Raw genomic sequence first — 20,237 nt, forward strand, 5'->3', positions numbered from 1 at the left:
ACCTCAGACTTAAAAAAATTACAATATTCCACCAAGCGGTTAATGAGGAGAATACAGGTCTATTAATAACTAGAGATAGTGAATATAGTAAATAATTTGACAAACAACACATACTGTTTCCGAATGATAATACTTGGTTGATATCAAACATTAATAATAAGAGGTATGCATGTAGTCCTATGGTCGTAATAACGATTAAAGGGGATGTTCGGCTAAGGGACCTGATTACCAAAATTTTTTTAGGGTATTTATAGTAGGAATTAAAAGATGAAATTTGCATGGATGGTACAAAAGACCGAACTCTAGATGATGAAAAAAGAAAATCTCGGCATATCTGTAATTAAGGATGGAAAACAATGAGGTTTCTAAAAAGTGGCAAAAAAGGTAGAAAACAGTAAGAAATTAAAAATATTAATATGAATATCTTTAGAATTCATTATAATCTGTACCCTGACAAAAAATTATTTTGATCCGAGATTGCCTTCATGCAGAAAATCGAGAAAAATCAAGAAAAAACGTCATATTGCTGGGTGTGTGTATTGCATGGAATAGCCATATTGAACTTAACTAACAATAGAAAACCACAACACCGTGAGGCATTATTTGCCAGACATGAATCTATTTCAATAAGCTTTATAAATGCTGTAATTGAGTAGTTCAATTGTTAAGTGACTGTCAACTTTACCAACTGGAAGAAGTTAACCCATTCTGTCCCAGCAAGATAATAATATTAGACATTTGTTAAAATCATTTGATTTTTACGATCTACATGTAATTTGTAATTGAAGTACAGAGAAATTCCTTAATAAATGGTGATATTTTGATCCTGCTCCCAATCTTTATCTTCTTTGTAATGAAATAACATACTATAATATAACATGTTAATCTCACCTTTCTTTGCCCCAACAATGAATAATTGGGCATTTTAAACCCATTCTAACCATGAGTATGTTTTTGTGTTAAAAGAATGCCTTTTTTTGTCCCATATACAAGGGGTCATAAATATGATGGCCTTGGCCGCTGTGGAAATATTTCTTAAAGCTTATAAAGAAGTTGAAATCGTATTTAACCCTGTGACCGCCATACACGATATACTATTTTCCTTTAAAATATTTCCTATGATTTTCCATGAGAATCGGTTGGATGTAAAATATATATCAATATTTTTTTAGGAAATATTTTGAACAATCAAGTAATGTATCGTGTATGGTGGGGTCATAATTTTTTTTAGTATTGTTAACCCTTTACAAACCAGATACCGGGTACCTATAAAGCATTGTAGTCGATGATCGCCGGCCCGAAAGGTCAATTTGACATAAAAATGTAGCCCCAGCTTAAACGGTCAAATTAATTATTTCGCATAGCATTTTTTGAACGAAATGAATAGGACAGAACCTATTTGTGGAGTTTTTTTTCCTTTACGATAAAAATTGAACAATGTTTCCTGACAGACACGTTGCCAGTTTTTCCTATCCAATTCCTATACGATGAAAATGTACCGTGTGTGGCATACATATTACGATTGTCCTTCAACTCTTTTTCTTCTCCGGTAATCTCGTCAACTTGTTGATACCAGCAATCGCCATTTCACGACTAACTCGTTCATGACACAGGTGAACAATACATATTACGATTGTCCTTCAACTCTTTCCCTTCTCGGGTAATCTCGTCAACTGGTTGATACCGGCGTTTGCCATTTCATGACATCCATGCTTTAACTGTTTCTCTTCACGGGGAAGTCACTTCATCTCTGAGCATTTACGTATTTACAAAATGTTAGCCTATTGTCCTGAGACCAGAGTTGTTCTAGGCTAAATTGTTTGAAACATTTCAAAGTATGTACAAATTTAAGCTTGGTTCTAATGCTGCCTATTCTAGCGAAAGAATATCGCATTTATTGTAAGTAGATTGCCCTGGGTCTCCCAGGGTGAAACTTTAACTGGCCGCTGGCTATCATCTAGCTTCCACCAATCCTGTCTCGTGTCTTTTAGGAAACATAACCAGTGACCGATGTCACAGGACTTTCCTGAATGGCATAGCACTGCCATTGCTGTTTGGTTAGTGAAAACTTCTGAAGTTGGAGCAGAGATACTAGTAGTACACTTTGTGTTGGATAACAGATCGAGGCGTCTGTTTAGTTCTATAATTGACACCTGTCCTTGCCTGCATACTTGTAATCCGATGCCACTTTGAGCGCATAATCTATTTCTAACTGGTGTCTCACATATCAGTGGAACTGGTGCTGCCTCTTCAAAATAATGTTCATACATATGTTGCAGCGAAGCACGATTTCCTTGTGGAACATTAAGTCGGATGCTGAAATTATCTGCACCGACCATTTTCTGTGACACATGCCCGGAAGGACACACCAGTTCTGCAGGCCAAGAGGTGAGGAAACCCTCGTTTATGTGCAGTTTCTGCAGAAGTTCCATTAGAAATTCTCCGGCGTCATTATACAGTGGGATTCTGAATCCTGCTCCTTGCATTGTTGCATTGACTGCACGGATTAGAGGAATGAGCGAGAACTCCTCACCCCCAATTCTCTGGCAGGTGTTCATAAAAATATTATCAAGTGCACTTGTTCCTCGAATGTTGTCATGTAAGCCCACATGCTTTAAACATTGACTAACAGCAATGCTGTAGCATATGTTACCGTCATTTGTTAGGCCAAGAAATCCAGAAGTAGATGCAGCTGAGGAAGTACCAGGTGACACTGTTGGTATCCTGGTTGTGATTGGTGGTGATTGGGTCTGTGCACTGCAAGATCGACTGGCTGAGGAAGTACCAGGTGACACTGTTGGTATCCTGGTTGTGATTGGTGGTGATTGGGTCTGTGCACTGCAAGATCGACTGTCTGCTACTGAAGTGCTCGCCCCAAGTTGCACTGTGGACTGATGTTGACTATTTGCAGAATTTACGCTGACTTGTCTACAAATCTGTGGCCCAGCATAACTTGGCTGTAGTGAGAGAGGCAACTTCGGATCACTCATGTGACATAGTCTGATCACTGGCCTGTGTGGTAGATTTCCACATATTATGATCAGTAAGGCTAGTACATGGGCGTCAGATACAAGGATGCGTGATCCTAGATCGCTTCCAGCTGCCGAGCTGCAATTCCAGCCCACAAGTTTCATTAGAGGTCCTGTGAAACCCAGGTAATTGTTTGGAACATCAGCGAAGACCAACAGTGGGCGTTTGAGATTTGTAGTGTTACGGTTTGATCGATTTGCTGATGGCATCTTTGCTGTAATGATTTTAATTCCACCAGAGACTGGCCATTGGAAATAGCGCTGTTCATCCCATCCCTGGGGTTCATTTGCCAGTGTTCTGTAGTAAACAACAGTTGTAGAAGGAGGCTCGCGCATTGCATCCCAGAGGTCACTGATGTCTTCAAAACTGTCAAGAATCGGAGGGATGTCTAGCTCCAGCTGCCGCAGGTGTGTGATATAGGACAGAGCTCTTTTGAACAGGAATGGACCCAATGGCAATTCATAAAAGCTATCCCGTTCCTGCGCATCGACTGTGGGGAGATTCAGCTGATTTCTGAGAGTCCCAGTTCCACTCATTGTTATCGTACTCCAGCCGCTGGAAGCAGCATTTGACCTCGGAATGTCAGTGATATTTACTGGCCACTGAATGTCAAGATCGTGCAAGAAACTTGTTTGATTCAGCCGAAGTTTCACCAATTGCGCTAGTCGTATCTGTTCCTGGTTGCTGACGAATTTCAAGCTGAATTTCCTATGGAATTGGTTGTACACGTTCACACTGGCTAGCCATATTAAAGACAAGCGAGGGCTGTTCGCATAAGCCAAGGGAATGTGATACTTCTGGCAAAATGATTCTCCAAGGGGTAGCAGAAACTGATATGGCACTGTGGTAAAGATCTTCTCCTGCCTCATGGCCCCATGAAATTGCTCAACACCTGCACGCAGCTTTCCAACAATGGCTCGACTATTCTTTGTCAGAATGGGATCCCCAGGACAGTCCACGAATTGAATGTTATTATTTCGTACTTGCAGGATTTGTTCATCTCCATCACTGGGCCATATTACAAAGCATCCATTTGTCTTACACCACTCTTGGAAGTTCTGAATGTTGTTCAGGTTGACATTATGAGGAACGAAGATGTACCCTTTATCTACAGCAAGGACAACAAAGTAACGATCTGTGCCTTTCAAGAGGGACGTCATCCCATGATCCCCTGTATTCTGGTGTGACTCACGGGCAATTTCGAGGCCTGCCAATTGGCTGTCACCACATCTTGGAGTTGCTGCTGCAGCTATTGGCGTTGTCAACAAAACATGCCCTGTTGTGCTGACTAATGAGGTAAATGTGACACAATGACCACCCTTCTTTGGGTAATAAGAAGCTTTCTGATTATCGTAATCCATGGAATTTGGCACCCGCACCTTCTTGGAATCAAGGGAAATTCCTACTGGGCTACGGTGTCGTCCTGTTGGGTCATCCATATACGATAGCAACTCCCTGTGGTATGGCGACTCTGCTTGTTGAACACTTTGAAAAAACTTATCTTTTTCGGTTGTTGTGGTTGATGGAGACCAGAAGAGATTTGGTATATGACTATTTTGGAAAAGATGATAGGTCAATTGTGACCAGAAGATGTCGTGCGCAGTTGATGCAGCGACTTGGAAGGTGGCCGAAATGTCAATGAAGTCAACGTTTGACCTCATTCTATACCTATACAGCAACACACGTGCAGAAATATCTAATCCCGAGTCTCTGTGAACGGTATCTCTCTGTAGCCATACAAGATTCCAGAAATCTCTGACCCTTAGTCCTGAACAGTTCTGAAGTTGGCCTTCCTGCAACATCCATGGATGACGGAAACAGTTTTTACTTTCCCGTCTTTCTTTTGGCCACTGATGCCTCTCATACACTTCATCATAATGACTATCAGTTTGTTTATATGTATATCCACTCTGTCCATTTTGTCCTGCACTGCTCTGAACATTCGATTCAGAACACCCCTGAATATCATCTTCTTCATCTGAAAAATCCAGATAACCGTATTCCTCATCGCTTGAGTCTCCATGTGAACTTGTACTATCCTCAGCTGAAATATCCTGGCTATGCTGTGATGCTCCAAGATGTCCGGGTTGTGAGTGTGGCTGTATCTTGTTTAAAATAGAAAGAAGCATACTACAGGGTGGGTAAATAAAAGGTTAATACATCCAGGATAATTATTTTTGGCTAAATAATTGTATAATGAGTTATTGTCTTCAAACAATATCAGTTCGGCAAAAGTGAATATTCAACAGCGCTGTCAAATATGACAACCCTTGGTCTCATAGTAATGGAAATGCTATAGACAGGGTTGTCATATTCAACAACTCTAGGGGTAAATATTTCCAATCATTATTGGGGGGACGTGTGAAGGATTAGTGATTTCTCTTTCTGTTCATGGTAGACAGTGCTGAATTTACTAAAAATCTGCCCTGGGACATTTGCTCTTTCCCTTGCATTCCCGCCAAAATCAGATGTTTACCCTCCTTCAATACAAGAAATTGGCCAAGAAATCGACCTTATTTCCAAACGCAGTGAAAGGTTCAAATGTCACAGGGCAGATTTTTAGTAAAAATGGCCAATTAACGCTATTTGACCTCTGTGACCTTGTAAAGTAGGTCAAATGAAATAGAAATGGTATTTCTCATTCAAATTGCAAATCACTTCGTCTATATCCAAAAGCCAAAAGTACATTTTTCACAAAGCGCCACCTATCCGGCTGAGCATGTCAAAAATGACTGAAACCGCCAAAAGGCACAATGCAACATCATCCCAGGTGGTGAGAACCATGATGACGCGAACCTGGTCCTATAGGCTATGGGTTTAAGTATCTACCCAGTAAACATCACACAATGTCGGAGTGAAGACTAGGATGAGTATTTGTAATAGATCATGCAGTAAAACTGCTGTGGCAAAGTAACCTAGTTTTCGCAAAACCTGCATACTCACCGAGCTTTGCACAATTGTTACCATATTTCCACTAATACTAGACGAATATTGACATCCTCCTGGTGGTAGAGTCCATGGCGGACATATAGTATAATCAGTATTAGAGGAAATGTCATGAATTTTCAGGTATGCATTATAAGTTATGGTGCCATTGTTTTTGAGAATTGTGTGCAACTCCTGATGGGGATTGATAGCTGCTAGCTCCTTTAGCTTCAGATAAGCTGTTGCATTTATTCTGCCGGGTATAAACACAAATGGCCACACTCCTGGTACGGCAAGTTTGCCGGCCTGACAAATAATAAGTCGCTCACAAATTGAATTGGCTCCCAAAGCATCCTTAACACTATTTACGTTGCTTGGTCTTTCAAGAGTTTGAAAGGTAGCTGCATCCACTGCACTCACTCTAAATGGACACGAATGTGTCAACAAATGACTCCATCGGGTGAATACATGGGTACAGTGTTCACATTGGTTTTCAGGCATCTTTGAAGAACAACTGTGCACTACTGAAATACACAGGTAAAATTCCCCAACACTATTACAAGGACTATTACATAACAAGAAATGAACCCACTGCCTAAAAACGGCATTTAGTCATGGACAGCCAATGTCATTAGAGTGGAAAACAACTATAGAAATTGCTTATGAACCATGACCAACACAAAAGGGGTGGGTGGGGGGAGGTATTGTGATGACATCATGATCAAGTTGAGGGATTTATATAATTTGGTTTTGCCACTGGGCATCATGTTCAGAGTATGGCTTGATGATGTAATTACTTTGATCTTGTCACACACATAAAAATCACATTGTAGATGGCCTATTCTATACTCAATAATAAGACAATACCACTAAAAAAGCAAGAACACCAACATAAATGAAATGGCCAGGGCCATTGTGCTCACCTCATGTGGAGGAAAGATGGATAAAGAGCATGGTATTGTGTCATGTAGTGTTAGGTTTGATGTAGGTCCAAGCAGTTACAATTTCCCCAAAATGGCCAATTTACAGTACATTCGACCTCTGTGACCTTGAAAAGTAGGTCAAATCAAAGAAGACCCGGGTGACACATTGAATGGTTGTTAGAATTAGATGTACCTATGATATAAAATTGGTGCCAATCGGGCAAGTCATTACTAGGAATAATAGCATTTTGAAGAATTTAGGATTTGGCCCCCTCCCTGGAGGCCAAACAGCAAATCAGATCGCACCAAACTTCAGTACCTGAGATCACCTGACCAAGGGGTACATGTGTACTTAATTTGTGATCAATAGTCATTGCAGTTAAGAAACGTGCCATAGTTACGGCCTGACGGCGAATTTACGCCATTTGACCTCTGTGACCTTGACAAGAAGGTCAAATTAAAAACCTGTGTGACATATACTGTATGGTGGTTAGATATACCCATGATATCAAATTGGTGGCAATCGGGCAAGAAGTTAAGGAATAATCACATTTTTAAGGTTTTTGGATTTTGCCCCCTGGTGGTCAAGTGGTGAATCATATTGGACCAAACTTCAGTCCCTGAGATCACCTGACTAAGGGGTAAATGTGTACCAAATTTGGTATCAATAGTCATTGCAGTTTAGAAACGTGCCATCGTTACATCCTAACGGCCAATTTACACACCATTTGACCTCTGTGACCTTGAAAAGGAGGTCAAATCAAAAACCCGGAGGATATATGATGCACCTTTGCTAGAAGTACCTACCATATTTTTTTCAAAATTTCCCGACTACTATTAAGGGAGATATTGCATATTTTCACTTTTAACGTTTGGCCCCCTGGTGGCGAAACCATGAAACGAATCGGACCGAAACTTGGTCTCCAAGGTGTCATTACATAAGGGTACATGTGTACCAAGTTTCAACTCAATAGCTCTAACAGTTACGAAACGTGCCCTGCTAACGGACGACGGACGACGACGACGACGACGACGACGACGACGACGACGACGACGACGACGACGACGACGACGACGACGACGACGACGACGGACGACGGACGCCACGGTATGGGATAAGCTCACCTCTGCTAAGAGGTGAGCTAAAAAGAACCAAATATTGAGTACTGATAACTGATGTACATTTTGACATGTTTAAAAAAAACACAAGTTAATAATATAAGTACCAATTGCCTGCACATAAAGTCGATATGAATGGGAAACACCCTTGCCAATCCAATTCTTGCACAAACGCTATATGCATGTAGTTTTTCTTCGCTGAACATACAGTATATACTCAAATTAGGGTGAATAAATTCTGACCAGCGCTGGAGACACACATGAGCAAAAAGGGTTAACCGCCTGGTCATCAAGAGGTTATGGAATGCATGCATACAGAGCCAAATCAATCTTCAACCAAACTAGTCAATTAATGAAACAGACACAGGGCCACAGGACTGTGTTATCAAAGTTATTACTGGTTCATTTATTCTTTTGTGCTGGTCATTTTAAATGGCTATTCCATGCAATACACACACCCAGCAATATGACGTTTTTTCTTGATTTTTCTCGATTTTCTGCATGAAGGCAATCTCGGATCAAAATAATTTTTTGTCAGGGTACAGATTATAATGAATTCTAAAGATATTCATATTAATATTTTTAATTTCTTACTGTTTTCTACCTTTTTTGCCACTTTTTAGAAACCTCATTGTTTTCCATCCTTAATTACAGATATGCCGAGATTTTCTTTTTTCATCATCTAGAGTTCGGTCTTTTGTACCATCCATGCAAATTTCATCTTTTAATTCCTACTATAAATACCCTAAAAAAATTTTGGTAATCAGGTCCCTTAGCCGAACATCCCCTTTGCGAAATTTCAAGAAGGTTTAAGTTGCTCGCTGATCGAATAATCCCATTCGATAACCTAGCCTCGTTTCTTCTGATATGGCAATGTACCTGTATCAAAAATGTAAAAACAGGTCATTCATCATTTGCAGAATGAATCAGTTGTTGCAAGTAGTCCATACGTATTTGTAGGTAATAATGTAAAATAAAAGTGAATTTGATATTCCAGGATCCATTTTCTACAACAAAGTTCGTGCCGTTGATGCTGCGGGGCTGTCATCAGATGTCGTCGTGAGTGACGGTGTTGTTGTTGACGATACACCCCCAGTGGTCGCGTCGAAGCTTGCCTGCGATTCTACAAATCTCATAGGTAACCCATCATTCGAGTACGACTCTGATGCTTTAGATTTCGATGCAGCCGTGGCGGAGCCAAGCCAAGTCGGCGACCGTATCTCGGTTGGCTCTTGGACCAAAGGCAGCGTGACGGAATGGGAGCTGTTGGGCTCGCAACAAGTGTTGGCAAAAGACGGACAACAATTCTTATTGTTTTACGGGGATGTCTCACAGACTCTAACTGGACTTGCAGCGTATGAGAAGTACCGATTATCGTTCGAGGCAAGCCATGTCGCACCAGGAAGCTTACCTTTACTTGCCCAAGAAGGCAGACTTGAAGTTCCTGGAGTCAGCCATGTGTTCAGCCTGTACAGTAGGCCATCTAGGTATGACCACATGCAAGACGACTTGAAAAAACACATAGACTGGCAAAGGCACGTGTACTACTTTACTACAGAAACCACATCCGCTCTTATTAAGTTTTCATCATTGGGAGAGAAGACTGGTATTGCCTTGGACTCTGTGTCGGTCGTGCATTGTCAGGATGGATCACGTCCACAACCGCACAGGGTGTCCCCATTCAACAATCATACCCAACCTCTGCAGGTTCACACAGGTTTCCTTCACGACTGGTCAATACTACGGGCGACTTGGGACATGGTCGATTTGGAATCGCCAATTGTGGACTACCGCTGGGCAATTGGGACCGTTCCTGGTGGGACTCAACTTCAGGGCTGGGAGTCGGTCGGCCGTGCTAATACTGCTATGAACAGTGGCCTGCAGATGTATCATAATTCGAACGTGCATGTGACAGTGATCGGGACCAACAGGGCAGGCCTGGATACTAAGATTGCGTCTGACCCCATATTGGTCGACCTAACTGCACCTGTGATTTACTACATACGAGATGGATTAGGAAGTGGTAAGTACTCACATAGTCAGTAAATGCAATTATTAATTTATCAACTTATCTCATTGCAGCACAGTTAAGTGTGCGTCCAACCTGCAATGCATGACTGAGCACCATGGCCTTGAAAAAGGTCTGGAGAAATCACCTGGTTCCATGTAGGGAAATTCAAGCTTGACATTAAGTCACATTACGCGGCTGAGAATGAAAGCATGTTTAATGATAAACAACACATCACTTTCTTTCAGATAAATTTTATTCCACATGACTCCAACATTTTTAGCTCAGCTGACAAGCTGAGCTATTCATATGAGTAAATGGTAGAATGAATGTCCGTCTGTCTGTCTGTCTGTCTGTCTGTCTGTCTGTCTGTCTGTCTGTCTGTCTGGCTGTCCGTTAAACAGGCACGTTTCAAAACAATGGCGGATAGGCGATAGATTTTCCCTCTGAGGCGTTGAGACCCTTCAGGACTCCTGAATAGACCAAATGTGGGTCCGGCAGGATGAGCGGTTTGGCCACTAGGTGGCACCGAGCGAAATTTTCCAAAAACTTTTCCAGCAGCTGATTTCTCCTAATTCTTTAAGTTGGGGATCATGCATCAAATCTAATCTTATAGAGCAAAGCTTGCTCTTTCATTATCAATAGGCGTGGTTCATGAATTTCTCACCAGGTGGTGTTACTGGCGCAATTTAGTGAGCACCCCCCCCCCCCCAAGAAGAGCATTTTAAATTTCGCGCGAGTTATCCCACGTGCAGCGAACGTCACGTCTCGGAGTCTGCGCAGTTCAGTCGTAAGGAGACCATGCTATGGAATAGATCGCGTTCTGTCAATTCGGAGGTAAGTTCTCATTAAATGCACAATTTCATAGGCGATAATATTTGGCTGCTTGTGTTTTTGCATGTTGATGACATTAGGGAAGGCTTGGATTGTTTAATTGGATGTGATTAATTTGAAATAGTTCGTCGACGATCGTTGAAAAACGATCTGCGAAATGCAGCTTGGTCTGAGAAACGATGTCAAAGTCCGGCTTTAAATCATGGATTACTCAACAAATAACTATTGTCACATAGCAGAACTAATGTGAATAAACAAGACAATAATAAACATCGTTCTGGTATCATCGGGTAAGGTTGCCAATGTACATAAACAGTGTAATTGAGGATCGACTCCGGCGATTTGAAATGTCAACAAACAATAAATGCGATAGCTGATACACACTGACACATGCACACTGTACATAGCACAATGCTTCAAACGGGGCCGATTCATCACTCTTATCACAATTCATTCTCAATGAAATTCCTTGATTATTCGGCCCTAGCGCCTTAAGCCTGCACCACACGGTGAAAATTTGCGTGATGCAAGTGACACGCGTGCATGTTGCGACAAGCAAATTCTCACTGTGTGGGGTCGTTTTTTGCTGCGTATCTTCCCTCGCGAGTCGATACGCAGCCGATCTAGCATGTTTGATATTTTCTCGACACGCGAGGAAGTTAATCACCGTGTGGGATCTACCTGCAGCAATGTTGCGCGAGTTCGACGAATCACAACAAGCAGATCGGTCACATGATCAAGTCTCTGGCCAGGATCGATACTGCGTCGCATTACTGTATCCTGCCTTTGTATCTGCGGCCCCACCATCTCGAGCAATTCCTGAAATTCCTCGACCCGCACTCTCACTCTGTGGAACTGGCGATACTTCATGGGGTCCTCCTCCCGCAATTCAGCAATTAGATTTGCATAGGCCCCCTTATCCTCTCTTCTCTGAATCCATGGCCTTGTCCAAAGACTACGGTCCACGCGGCGCCGCCTCCGCCCCCGCCTCCGACGGAGTAACAGCAGGAGAATAAGGGCAATTTGGTCTTCTTGGTCCATAATACTTCTAATAGGATTTGACAGTTCCCGGGCGCTGCCATTTTGGTATCATGTGACTGACCTATAAATCATGTGACCGATCTGCTTGTTGTGATTCGTCGAACTCGCGCAACATTGCTGCAGGTAGCCCCCACACGGTGATTAACTTCCTCGCGTGTCGAGAAAATATCAAACATGCTAGATCGGCTGCGTCTCGACACGCGAGGAAGATACGCAGCAAAATACGACCCCACACAGTGAGAATTTGCCTGTCGCAACGTGCACGCGTGTCACTTGCATCACGCAAATTTCACCGTGTGGTGCGGGCTTTATCAGTTGTTGTTGGCCTTGTATTTGATATAAAACTTGGCTAGCTTAGCTATCTATCAAAATTAAAATGTTATCTCCTCATCATGTTTTGCAGGAATGATCTGCACTACTGCAGCTGCATTTGAACATATTTGGTGACCACATCACAGATGACCAAGAGAGAGGATCGAGCTATGACCTTGCACATCCCATCGACTTCGGTGTTCACCAGTGCAATCATCAGAAGAGCCAGTCAATTTTAGTATTCAAGTATTTCATTCTGTAATACTTACCTCAAAATTGACTAAATAAAGAAAACCGCATGTGGCAGTTGGTTAAAAAAATCAAGTCTATCTGTTTAACGTTTTTACTTGCTATCAACATTTCAATGGTGGCATTCTGCTAAGGTTTGTAAGAGTTTCACTTGACTTAAGCAGGGTGTACATTAGTAAAATATTAGCAACATTTTACCAACATTTTACCAACATTTTTACAACAATTTTGCAACAAGCCCTTCAAGGCCCTGTGTACACTAGCAACAAAATTGCAACAAATTAGCAACATTTTTACAACATGTTGGTAAATTGTTGCAAACTTTTTAGTGGGAACAAAGGGAAATAGGTATTTTGGAGGGAAAATGGATGATTCCAAGGAGAGAAGATGTGTTTTGAGTGCTTCAATCTGCAGCAATTTTAGCTGTCATTGTTGAGAGACGGAAGAGGCGGCGAAATAACCAAAGAGAATATGGACCAGGCCCTGGATCAAAATGAGGGTGGATCATGGGGCATAAAACTGCCTGTTAAAGGAGTTGCGGCTGACTGACAAGCCGTCATACAAAAACTTCCTGCGAATGGATGAAACTTCTAGAAAAGGTTTCATCACCCTACGAAGCAAGACACTCACTTGAGAGTTGCTATACCTGCTTCTTGTTCAAGTCACATGACCTCAGGTAGATCACATGACGCAAATCCTATTTCTGATTGGCTGAAGAGTTTGCAACATTTTTACAACATGCAACAAAGAATTGCATTGCATTTAATTTGCAACAATTTTACAACAATTTTACAACATGTTGTAAATGTAAGACGCGTTTTGCTCTGTACACACTACGCATCATTTTTGCAACATTTGTTGCAACTGGAAATGTTGTAAAAATGTTGCTGATATTTTACTAGTGTACACAGGCCTTTAGGCAATAATAGAGTTGGGTAGAGCATTTTGTTAATGTTACCCTTTTAGTTAGGGAAACTGGTGCCTTCTGCATTAGGTGGACCCTACTTGCTCATCTGTCAGACCGGCCTCACACGTCGGCAGTAGAGTTTAAGGTCCAGTCTGCGACATTTACCCATTTCTACCCAGCCAAAAGCGGGTGATTGGGCTAGTCTCTCCATGTGATTCAATTCGCATGGATTCTTGTGTCCTGTGCTGAAAGGCTCCCTCCACAAGGGCAGACTACATCCGGTGGCACTAAAGTATGGAAGAAAGACAGAAGACGACCAATTTGCGAAAAGGATCATCATCATCATCATCATGGCAACAGCTGAGGATGAATCATGTTGCTGTGTGTAGAATTGATGGTCCAATATAGGTTAGGTTATCTGTTTGCGCACACATTGCAAGGGTGGAGCTTGCTTGAAGTAGATTGCGCCAGTCTACCGTAATTCACTGTTACACATCCAGAAGCTAATATCCTTAGGCTTTGAGTCCTTAGTTTAGTAGAGTTTGACGAGTAATGTAATATATACGAACAACGCAGCAACAACTCAGCTGAGCGCCAGGCCCTTGGGCCTCTAGTTACAATTTAAACTCCGACACCCTCCACGTGTACCCTCCTCTTTGGATGCATTTGACAATGTCCACACATATCCTGAACACCCCATGCCACCATCTCTGGATTGTCCCTCGACTCATTGACCTCCCGAATTATGCGAGCTCTTACTTCTGCTAGACCTTGAACTGGAGTCTCATAAACCTTGTTCTTCAGGTACTCTCAAAGAAAATAATCACTGGTAGTCAAATCTGGTGACCTTGTTCATGGCCACTGGGCGGTTCAGTGCGATTACTCGTTCTTTGAACAAAGCAGTGGCCGTCAATGTTTCCTCAACTGTGTGAGAGCGATGTGCTGAAGCACCATCATGTGCCCACCATAAGAGCCTCAAAATACCCCTCCCAGTTATGACATAAAATGATTAATGAACCATTGACAATGAACCATGTGAGACGACAACTGCATGGAGTTTCCCAACTTGGAACATGTTCACTTCTGCCTGTCATTTTAAAGACCATGGTGCTCAATCATGCATGACTGCATGGACGTCATAATGGTATCAATACAAAGCTCATAGCTTATTCTTTACTGTGCTGGAATGTCAGAAGCTGTATAATTAATGGTTTTAAAATATTAACCCATTTCGCCCGGATTACCTTTTTTATGAGACACCCTGTATAATACACACATTCCGCCCAACACCACAGACTGTGCATAGAGGGATGTGAATTAACTGAGGAATTATTTTTTGGTGGTTCGATTGCGAACCACCATCTGTGCTTGGTTATTCGTTTTTACTCATCTATAGTCCCATGTATGCATCTGCGTGAACAAATTAGTTCTCATGTTTGTAACGTCCAAAAAGACAATGCTATTCTGCCTAGATCCCTCAGATTAATCTCAGCTTGATTCGCACACTTGAATTTACTAATAGCTGCTATAACCTGCTGAACAAATGATTTATTTAATACCCATTTTGTTTCATACATCGCCGATGTATAGCGTAGTAATCTTATATTGAGTCGGCTGTCTGCTTGTGGAGGTCAAGCTGTCAATACGCAATGTGAATGTACACATTTTAGCTTGCTGGCGCCATCAAATGCTACACTTTTCACAGCAGCATCGCATTAACAGTGATATTCGCCTTTCACCCTGATTTGGTGGATTAGCAACTTGATTTTGCAGATATTCAACATTTAGTCGCCAAAAAATCTGCGCCGTCTAAATTGTTGGTGCTGCCGCCTATCGATAGCCAGTTGAGTTCGCGAGAAAGCGTGGCGGGAATTTCGAATCACCTAATTTGGTGTGCCACACAGTTGAATTACGGTAAATACAGTACTGTATGCATTTAGCTGGCCAACACCAGGAGATCAAAATAGGGCTATATTTATCATTCTAAAATACCTTGGTACCGTAAAGTCAACTTTTAAACGGAAAATGCATGAGCCTCGTTCTGAGAGTGGAGTGTTTTGGACACGCAACCAAGATGCTCTACCAAAGTTCCCTCGGGTTGCACTAAAATGTGGAACCATGCACACAGCTCACTTCAGAAGTTTGAGGCTCTCAAAACACTGCTTCAAACACAAATCAGCCAAGGAAGCATCAACCACCCTAAGTTTTTTAATGAGCACTACACATATTTGCTGAGAAAAACGCTCCAAATAGCCCATTTGCGCGGATTTTAGCGTCACTTGAGCGAGCCGATCCGGACTTCCTGTACGCGCTGCCGTGACATAATGTAAACAACGGCGCTACCGGCGCTCCGGGCAGGCGATGGATGGAATTTGCCAAATTCGCACATATTCAAGTTATTTCGTGGCCTATCTTTTTAAGTTTGAGGTATTTTAGAATAGAAATTGAACCCTCGGCTTCGGACCTTGGTTGAGTTACCAAGACACTCTCGGGTGGAGCTAAAATTTCGTCCAAACCCTCGCCTGTCGGCTCGGGTTTGGACTGTATTTTAGCTCCACCCTCGAGTGTCTTGGTAACTCAACCAAGGTCCTCCGCCTCGGGTTCAATTCCTTAATTATACATGTTCTAGCAATAAGCCATCATAGATCAATTCGCAATTGCATTCCTAAGCTTCATAGGCCTACTGAATGCGGACAAATTCCTATGGGACTGATCATGCGTCTATTTCCCCAGTCATCCTAGAACATTTTTAATGATTTACAATTAAAACATCTATGACAGGTTCCTCTGATGATACCACATCACATTTCAACAACTCCTGCCCAGATTGCCCCCATCACATGCGCAAAAACCTCAGTCCCTGCCCTGCCCACAATTCGAACCACCCCTTCAGTCTTTTTTAAAGACAGCTTGTTAAAACTGTTTCTTTTCATGACAACAGGAGATCGGAATTGAAGGCGTTGTTCCACAATGTTTTCTTGAATAATTTTGATTAAGATGTCCCTTGAGATCACTGCCTTAACACGATTCCATTAAACCAGGGAAAATGCTAAAGAATGATTCAAGGTTGTAATGAAAAACATATGCAATAGGGCCATTTTGACGGTAAGCGAAAAAAACACATTCGGATCAGATCCGAATGCGATCCGATTGAGTCACATTCAGGTCTAAAAAACTGCGCGCGTTTAACCTTTCAGCGTAATCCGGTCTCATCTGGAACCATTTCTGTGGAAATTGATGTGGAAATCTCCAATACCTTTGCTTTTGAAGGTGTAAAAAATACGTTAGTGCACATGCATCCATGTAAAATGAATCCCGATTCGGTATCCATTTGGGTTTAGACAACGCTTTTGATTCGGATGCATCCGGATGCACCTGGATTAAAACTACCTCGATCGATGTTTTTTATAATCCAGATGGAACCGCATTGATCCGGATCATTTTGCATTTAGACGAGAAAAAGTTAAACCAGATTCAGATTCAATCGGATCGCATGTGGCTTTTTCCTGTTGTCTGAACGGCCCTAATATTCCTGCCATGTATGATTATAAACAAGATTTCGGGCAATTGTAAACACGGCAATTTTCTGTCAGGCATTTTCCATCTTTTTTTAGATGACCTCAAACTACAGTCCAGCGCTGACATTAGCATCAATTTTGACGTTGCCGATAATGAGAGTTGGATTGATTATTGTGAATGGGGCCTAGGTAAGTCTGATTCAATTCTCAGCCGTATGACCTCTCAATGAAATAAAACTTGTATCTTTCAGTACCATGTGCATCTAGAAGTTTAAGTTGAAGGACAGCATTAATGTATCATTTGTAATTATTACCAAAGTATTAACTAAATACAAAATATAAATTGCTGGGAAACGATTAATTATACATCTTGGAAACAAAAGAAAATAAACTACCACATTATAGTTGTCTATTTGAGGTATAGGTACCTTGTGTGCTTACTGTGCTCCTATCGAGGGCAGAGGAAATTGCCCCATGGTATCAATTAGGCAAGTAATTTGATATCCAGTCGGTGACAATACTGCTCATGAGGGCCGACTTACAAACTCTTACAGTCATGACGACTTTGCTCTACACGTTTTTGATGATTAGTTTTAATTATTTCTTCAAAATTCAAAATTAATTATTCTGTTTGTAATGATTCCAGGTTACATCTCGGGTTCCTTGGGCCTGATGAATTTCACGAACATCGGCGACAATCACACCGCCACAGCTTTCCTCAATGGCTCCAGCATCCCAAATGGCGCAACAGTCTATGGCACGGTGCGTTGCTTCAACCTGGCTGGTTGGTCTTCAATTATGTCCTCAGATGGTGTGATCATCGTTAAGGAAGCGCCATCTACGTCAGGGGCGATCGTACAGATCAGGCCATGGGGGGCGTCGCGGTACGCAACGGCTAATCTTTACCAGTCGAGTAACGATACCCTACATGTCATGTGGGATGGGTTCGATGATGCCAGTGGCATACTTTACTATGAGGTGAGAACACAATGAAAAATATCCCGCATGTCTTGAATCATTCTTAATGGAAAACAACTGAATATACACGATTTAGGACATACGGCCATGTACTATGTGTGACAACAATTTTGTAATTTTTTAACCCTTCTCCTTATTGTAAGACATGGTGAAGACCTTCCGTGCAGTTCCCGAGGGAACCTGGCTTCCAGCATTTTGTTATATGCTAACATTTTCTTTTCTTTTTCAAAATCGCCCTCGTCGTCAAGCGTTCCTGGAAACTGTATGGAGTTGACTTAATGTTGTGATGGCATGCGGGTAACCGACCCTAAAAGTGGAGAAAAAACAACGGTCAAAAATGCATTAGTGGAATAAATCCATACGAGTGGCATCATTTAGAAATAGTACTAAGCACATTAATTTCCTGTTTCAGGTTGCGCTAAAAGGCTATTACTATCTTAAGAGTTTCAAGACTCTCGCAACTAATAAGGAAAAGTTTGCGATTCTACCTGACTTGACATTACGACCAGGAGAGACATATGAAGTGTCCATCAGAGCTACCAACGTGATGGGGCTGACCAGTGGAGAGATTACCACCAGTGTCACCGTTTTGACGGAGCCGCCAGCTTTGGTGGATCTCGGCGGATTCGATTTAAGCAAGTACAATTGTGAATGAATCATACGAACAATAAAACTGCTTTTCGCTTAAGGAATCGATACTGGGGGTATTGGGTGTGTCCACGAAACCGCAAAGCGGAGCTTAAATTTCAACCAAAACCGAGGCGAAGCCAAGGTTTTGGCAAATATTATAGCTTCACCCGAGCAGTTTTTGGAAGGCAGTCAATACTAACTTATTACAGTGAAACGCATTATTGTCTTCACTATATAATCAACCATTTAAAAAGGTCGAAAAAAACTTTTTTATTAAGGAAAAATTCCACCAAAAAATCACTAGTGTTATAGTTCAGCAATAACTAATACTTTCATGGGTGTTTTCATGTTGATATCTTATCTTGGTTTCGAGCAATAATCATGCTTTTCCTGCAAAAATATCAACATGCAAAATAAACAAATTTTCTATTGAACTTTGAAATCTGCCCCCAAACTTCCACCACCTCAACATGCAGTGTGTCATGTTATAGCACAAGTACAAGCAAAGACAATTTATAGTAAGTTATTTCTTTTTGTATTCCAATTAATGCACAACAATTATTCAAACTTCATTCAATGAAGGAGGGACAACATCATTGGCATACGTTTATTAGGGTTATTGACACCGTGATGTAACTGGACATGTCACTTATTACACTCCTATGGCTATTGAATAGATGTGCTTTAGCTTTTGCAGTTTGGATGCATCGACAAAACGGGAGGTTCTTCCCGTCAGGTCGTCAGCATTTTCCCAAAGCTTCATTTGGAGTGTTGTCTCAACGGGCCAGAACTTCCTGAATGCCAGCTCTAGTAATGGGCAGGTGTTTACGATGTGCTCTGGTGTCTGTTCTCCATTGCCGCACTCGCAGTTGTATTAGAGCTACGCTCCTGGCAACAGAGTTGTATTAGAGCAGGACTTCGTCCTTTGCAACAAAGTTGTGCTACGCCACAAATATGCTATTTGATAATTTCATTTAATAAATGAAAGAAGAAGATATTAAAAAGAATTGGTAATATTATTAAAAACATTTAAATATTGTTTTAGATTATCATAATATGCAGTGAGTCTATCTTACTTATTTAATTTTTTTTTAAAGTCAAGATAGACTCACCAAGTGATGGTACAGTAAGGGCTGTACTTAAACTATCTTTAATTTTTACTCCTTTTGTTTGATAATTTAATTTATTTTAATTGAAAGAAGAAGATTATGAAAAAATATTTGAAATATTTTTAAGAATAATATTGAAATATTATTTAAATATTTCAAATATTCTTTTAGATTAACATTATTAACAGTGTTCAATCTTAATTATTAAAACATATTTTTAAAGTCAAGATAGACACACCAAGTGATGGTACAGTAAAGGCTGTACTTAAACTATCTTTAATTTTTACTCCTTTTGTTTGATAATTTAATTTATTTTAATTGAAAGAAGAAGATTATGAAAAAATATTTGAAATATTTTAAGAATAACATTGAAATATTATTCAAATATTTCCAATATTCTTTTAGATTAACATTATCAACAGTGGTTCAATCTTACTTATAAAAACGTATTTTTAAAGTCAAGATAGACTCACCAAGTGATGGTACAGTAAATGCTGTATCCTAACTAGCTTTAATGTTCACTCTTAATCTTAAAAATTAAAATAATTAAATGGAAGATGAAAATATTATTAAGTTAATTAAATGAAAACTGAGTTAAACATTGATTCTAGCAAATACCCAGAACAGAGTTCAAGTGATTTAGTTATTAATCTC

General features: G+C 41.0%; 1 protein-coding gene across 1 annotated transcript in view; it reads left to right on the top strand.

Moving 5' to 3' along the window:
* Positions 1–18,499, top strand: part of LOC135489960 (uncharacterized) — a 34,991-nt gene extending 16,492 nt beyond the window's left edge. Inside the window, exons 9-12 of the mRNA XM_064775597.1 lie at positions 8,995–10,020; positions 16,963–17,055; positions 17,513–17,844; positions 18,257–18,499. Coding sequence (XP_064631667.1) covers positions 8,995–10,020; positions 16,963–17,055; positions 17,513–17,844; positions 18,257–18,499 — 1,694 coding nt within the window. The remainder of the gene's footprint in view (positions 1–8,994; positions 10,021–16,962; positions 17,056–17,512; positions 17,845–18,256) is intronic.
* Positions 18,500–20,237: the final 1,738 nt, after the last annotated feature.

This window comes from Lineus longissimus, chromosome 6 (genome assembly GCF_910592395.1).
Source record: "Lineus longissimus chromosome 6, tnLinLong1.2, whole genome shotgun sequence".
In the NCBI taxonomy this organism is placed as follows: domain Eukaryota; kingdom Metazoa; phylum Nemertea; class Pilidiophora; order Heteronemertea; family Lineidae; genus Lineus; species Lineus longissimus.